Source organism: Orycteropus afer, unplaced genomic scaffold, assembly GCF_000298275.1.
Source record: "Orycteropus afer afer isolate SDZICR_OR568_19922 unplaced genomic scaffold, OryAfe1.0 scaffold00031, whole genome shotgun sequence".
Taxonomy (NCBI): Eukaryota; Metazoa; Chordata; class Mammalia; order Tubulidentata; family Orycteropodidae; genus Orycteropus; species Orycteropus afer.
This window is the reverse complement of record NW_006921618.1, coordinates 7,287,231-7,293,005: the sequence shown is the minus strand read 5'-3', so window position 1 is coordinate 7,293,005 and position 5,775 is coordinate 7,287,231. Positions and strand designations below refer to the sequence as shown.

Here is a 5,775-nt window from a genome sequence, read left to right as displayed (position 1 = left end):
GAGTCACATCCAACTCCACAGCAGTGAGTTTGGTTTGGTTTGTATGTGTCAGACTCAGTTCTAAGCACTCTGTACTATATTAAACTCACTTGTAACTCATATTAACTAATTTATAACTCATACCTTAATTCATGAACGTTATGAGATTTAATGCATTAAAAATATCTTGTATATAATAGTGGTCAATAAATGATTGTTGTGTGTGTAAGCACACCAGTCTATGTATTTCTTAAATATATGGTATAAATTGATTCGGCTGTAACTTAATCAGCATCTGTTGTGTACCAAGTTCTGTTCTAAGCACTTTATTGTTGTGATTGTGTGCTATTGAGTCAATTCTGACTGTAGTCCTAGGCTGTCTTTTCTCCAGCAGAGCCTCGGGTGAGTTCAAACTGACGTTTCAGTTAGCTGGGCCCCTCATGATGATACCTTCTTTCTGCAGTTTATTTCCGGGCCCTGGTCAATTTCACTCACTCCATTGACTACAGCCCCCGGCTGGAGGATGCAGGCTCCGAGGAGTTCCGAGAGGTTTCTGAGGCTGTGGTAGACACGGTGAGGCGAAGGGAGTTTGGAAAGCTCCCCAGATGTGGTGGGGCAGAACTGGGCATGGGATGATAGAGGCTGGAGGCTGATGGTGCTGTGTGGTGCTGGTCTTCCCCAGCTAGAGTCGGAGTACTTGAAGATCCCTGGAGATCAGGTTGTCAGTGTGGTGTTCATCAAGTAAGAAGGGTCCCCTGGGGGCTGGCAAGGGGTTGGGGGGCAGCCTGTGGGATAGCTGGACTCACATAGGGAGGGGAGAAGCTTAATTAGATGAAGCTTAATTGGTGAAGAGTCAGGAATTGGTGGGGGATAATGTGAACCTTAAATTGCCCTGCTTTGGGTACAGGCCACCCAGGAACAGGGAAGTGTCACAAACTCAAGGCTGAGCATGGGGCAAGAGACCACTGGAGTTTCCAAGACTGCAGGCATCTTCCTCACCTTCTCCCCTGCCCTATCCCTGTTCCTAGGGAGCTGGATGGCTGGGTCTTTGTGGAGCTGGATGTGGGCTCGGAAGGGAATGCAGACGGGGCCCAGATTCAGGAGGTGCTGCACTCGGTCATCTCCAGCGGCTCCATTGGCTCCTACACCACCTCTCCCCAAGGCTTCCAGTTCCGACGCCTGGGCACAGGTAAGCCCATCCTGAGGTCACCTCCTCTTGTTCTCAGACTTGTGTGGGCCCCCTTTCCATGTCCCTACCATGAGCTCTTCTAGCTTAGATTTGCAAACTACTAGGGACAGGGAGCTCACTACCTCTAGAGTCTGCCCCATCTGTCTCTTTGCACCCTTGGCTTGGTTAGAGCATAGTCTCTTTCCTCTGATGTGTATCCATTAGACCCAGTTTCTGCCCATTATATGTAGACTTCTATACATTGCCAATAGATAACAATTCCTTTCTTTATACAGCACTTTTGGGCCCAAAACACATTTACATTTAATAATAACCAACCTTTATTTATTGGGCAGTAATTATATGCTAGGTGCTATGCTAAAGCCCCCATATCCTGCCTCCAATGCAGCCTTCACAACAGTTCCCATGAAGTCGATATTGTTATTGTTAAGTGCTGTCAAGTCAACTTTAAACTCAGAGCGACCCCATGTAACAGAGTAGAACTTCCCGTAGAGTTTCCTAGGCTGTAATCTTTATAGCAACAGATGTCTCGGACTTTGCCTGTGGAGCCACTGGGTGAATTCAAACCACGAGCCTTAGGTTTAGCAGCCAAACATTTAACTGTTGTGCCACCAGGACTCCTTGAAGTAGATATTGTCCTCCCATTTTACAGATAAGGGAACTAAGGCTTAGAAAGGAAGAGTGGCTAGTCCAAATTCACCTAGGCAGGTATCAGAAAAACCACAGTTTAAAACAAGCCCTGAGTCTATGCCAGTCTTGCCAGACCTGTGAGGAAAACAGGGCTGATCAGTCCCTATTTTATAGATGAAAAACTGAGGCTTAGAGAGAATCAGAAACTGGTTCAAGTCACACAGCTGTTAGGTGCCAAGACTTGGCCTTTGTACTGTGTGGGGGTGGCCCAGGTTTTTCATTGCACCCTCTGTCTCCTGGTTCTGACATCCTGAGTCTTTTCTTCTCTAGTCCTAATAGTCTCAGGTCCCCTAACTGTTCCTCACAGGCTCTGGTTCTCAGCCCCTCTCTCTGGGCAGCCTCCCGCATATCACTGTCCATGACTCAATGGAACCCAGAACTGGCCAAACTCCCTCCTTATCATGGTGTAGCGCCTCAGGAAAAAATAGTGAAGTCATCACCTCTCTTGTTCTGTACACTCAACCTCAATTAATACAACCAGTAAACACATTTGCTCCTTTGACACCCCCAGGCCCAGATCTAAAGGCTCCTGGGTATCCAGCCCCCTTTTTCCCATTTTTTAATGAGTCCTCTAGGGCAGGAGAGATCCCTCAAGAGGGATGGGTCTGACCAAACCTGTAGCCCACACCTCCCAGATCCCAGGGGGGCAGCTGCTGACCACACCTTCCTTTCCAGCACAGACACCCCCGCCCCCTCAGGCCGCTATGGCGGCTGCAGTGACACCAGGTGAGAGTGTAAACCTGGCCTAGACCCAGCTGGGGAACTAGAGAAGTTAATGAATGGAGGGGAAGGAAAGATGAGGGCATGATGGCTGGGCACAGCCCACAGGCTGCCACTTCCCTCCTTTTCCTTCTCTGGTCCTCACTGGGCCACGTTGTGGCCTGCATGAGTGTGCTATGGTAGTTGCATGCATGTGGCATGTCAGCTGTGTGTGGGGTCTCTGTAAGGGGTGGGTGAGACCTCTGCAACATGTCCACATCCCGTGTGTGCTGTGGATGTGTGTCCACTATGTGCTCCTTGCTCCTGCTGTGTCTGCCAGAACCAAGTGGCCTGGCACAGGGCACCACTGCCTGCTCCAGCCATGCAGTGCCTGTGCCCTCCCTCAGCCCTTCCCCAAGCTTCCACCTGCCACCTCTGACTCCGCCCAACCCCCACAGTGCCCCAGGTGCCCTCAAGGGTCTGCACTGAGGCTGAGTTTGCCTGCCACAGCCACAATGAATGTGTGGCCCTGGAGTATCGCTGTGACCGGCGGCCCGACTGCAGGGACATGTCTGATGAGCTCAATTGTGGTGAGGGGCTGTCTGGGGATACAAGTGGCTTGCAGGCGCCAGGGGAGGGCCATGGGTATGCCCCACAGTCAGTCTGAGGTGCAAAGGAGGTGGGCAGAGGGACATGGGAAAGGTGATAATAGGGTCAGGGCTGGGGGCAACAAATGAGGCAGGGAGTGGACTTTGGGTATACAGGAAGGGCCAGGGGGGTTGTGGAGGACAAGGGGCAAGGAGCCACCCCTCCTGCTAGCTCAAAGCAGGCTCTATTCACAGAGGAGCCGGTTCCGAGCTCTGTACCACCTCCTTTGGTGGAGACATCACCTCTTCCACCCAAGCTAGAAGAGTCCATCGTGCAGCGACCACCAGACATCCCTGCTCCCTGGCCTTTGCTCCCTGATCAAGGCAGACCTGGGCCCTGTGGGTCCCACGAGGCCACATGCCACAGTGGGCACTGCATCCCCAAAGACTACCTCTGTGATGGGCAAGAGGACTGCAAGGATGGCAGTGATGAGCTGGACTGTGGTGAAGACCGGGCTGGTGGAGGTGGGGGTGACAGAGATGGAGGGAGCCAGCTGAGGAGGGCGCTGGCTGAACCCTGCCTTGTCTACCCAGGCCCCTCGCCACCCTGTGAGCCCAACGAGTTTCCCTGTGCAAATGGGCATTGTGCCTTCAAGCTGTGGCGCTGTGATGGCGACTTTGACTGCGAGGACCGCACCGATGAGGCCAACTGTCGTGAGTTCCCGAGAAACCTGCCCAGGCCTAGCTTCTCAGGCAGCTTTGTTTGCTCTCCCTGGGTGAATGGTGAAGGCCTGGAGTGAGACTTTGACATGTTATCTCTCTCTGACCTGTGCAGTGAGGGCTCTCTATTCTGAGCTGGCCCTTTTAGCAAGCAGTGTAGCTAAATTGCCTGTAGCTAACACCTCTCTATTTTCTTCATTTTTGTTAGCTTTACTTTTCTTTTTGATATTGATGCTTGTGTGTGGCTTAGATGAATGGCTAAGATGGGTTGATATACTAGGATCCTTGGTGATATGGTTCTTTTTGTTTTCTCAAATGCATTTTATTGAAATATAATTTATGTACAGTGAAATACACAAAACTAAAGTGACATGGGTCAATGCTTTTTTTTTTTTTTTCAGTGTTGCCTCCCGTCCTCTCCCACCCCTGGTAACCAGCAAAGAAAGTTTCTTTCCATATATCCTTGACTTTTTACAATAAGGAACTAATACTGTATTTGTCCATCTGTGATTGACTTCTTTCACTCAGCATAATATCCTCCAAGTTCATCCATGTTATGTGGTGTTTTGCAGATTCTACATTATTCTTTAGGGTTGCATAGTATTCCACTGTGTGTATGTACCATAGTTTGCTTATCCATTCTTCAGTTGGTGGGCACGTAGGTTGTTTCCATCTTTTTGCTATTATAAACAGTGCTGCAATGAACATGGGTGTGTATATATCTGTTCTTGTCCTGGCTCTCACTTCTTTAGGGTATATTGCTAGTGATGGGATTGCTGGGTCAAATGGTATTTCTAATTCCAGCTTTTTAAGGAATCACCATACTGTTTTCCACAGTGGTTTTAACATTTTACAGTCCCACCAGCAATGTATAAGTCTCTCCACATCCTCACCAGCAACTGCCATTTTCTGTCTTGTTGAACTTTGCCATTAGTGCTGGAGTGAGATGGCATCTCATTGTTGCCCTGATTTGCATCTCTGATGGCTGATGATCATGAGCATTTCTTCATGTATTTGCTGACCACCTGAATATACTCTTCGGTGAAGTGTCCATTCATGTTTTCTGTCCATTTTTTAGTTGGATTGTTAATCTTTTTGTTGTTGAGGTGTTGGAGTTTTCTATAAATTTTAGAGATAAGTCCCTTGTCAGATATGTAGTTATCAACAAGTATGAATTTGTTACTCTCATTTTGTTATGTGCTTTTTCATGGTGTTAATTTCTTTCTCCATGTAATTTTCTGTGCTCTGCTTGTTTTGTTTCTGAGTCATGTTATCACTTTGTTCATTGTTATTGTTTTAGTATTTGCTAAATATTTGTACTGGTCCTCTTTTTTATTTTGATGTGAAAGTTTATCACTTTTCTTTGAGGTTACCCTGTGATTTATAGTTTCTTCCCAAGGTTAGAACAGTCTGTTCTATCTTATAGTTGTCTTGACTTCCCTACCATTTAGAAGTTCTGTAACTACACAGTTTTTTCCCTCTTTTTGGTTTGTAATTGTCTTCATTTGTCAATTGATGTCTCTGGTTCCCTGTTTACAATCTTGTAGGCTTATTTCCTTTGGATACTTCCATAGCTGGGTTGGTTTCTGGGTTATGTCATCATATGTGTTAATGGTCAGTTGTTGTTTGCTATTGTAGGTTCTCTGTCCAAAGGACTCCCTTTAGCATCTCTTGTAAGCTTAGTCAGTTTTAACAAATTCCCTTAATTTCTGCTTATCTAAATATGTCCTAATTTCACTATTGTATTTGAGGGACAATTTTGCCAGGTATATAATTCAGCCCCAGGGTTACAGGTGAGGAGAGACAACTCAGGGACCCTGAAGTAGCAAGTGGGAAGAGAAGGAGAAAGGGGATAAAAAGCCAGGAACCCGGACAGAAGAGCAGTCAGCCCCAGGGTTACAGGTGAGGAGA

General features: G+C 47.5%; 1 protein-coding gene across 1 annotated transcript in view; it reads left to right on the top strand.

The window, feature by feature from the left end:
• The window catches only part of HSPG2 (heparan sulfate proteoglycan 2), a 96,489-nt gene that overhangs the window by 19,668 nt on the left and 71,046 nt on the right, over positions 1-5,775 (top strand). Inside the window, exons 4-9 of the mRNA XM_007935869.1 lie at positions 443-552; positions 662-720; positions 1,008-1,168; positions 3,016-3,147; positions 3,400-3,648; positions 3,739-3,858. Coding sequence (XP_007934060.1) covers positions 443-552; positions 662-720; positions 1,008-1,168; positions 3,016-3,147; positions 3,400-3,648; positions 3,739-3,858 — 831 coding nt within the window. The remainder of the gene's footprint in view (positions 1-442; positions 553-661; positions 721-1,007; positions 1,169-3,015; positions 3,148-3,399; positions 3,649-3,738; positions 3,859-5,775) is intronic.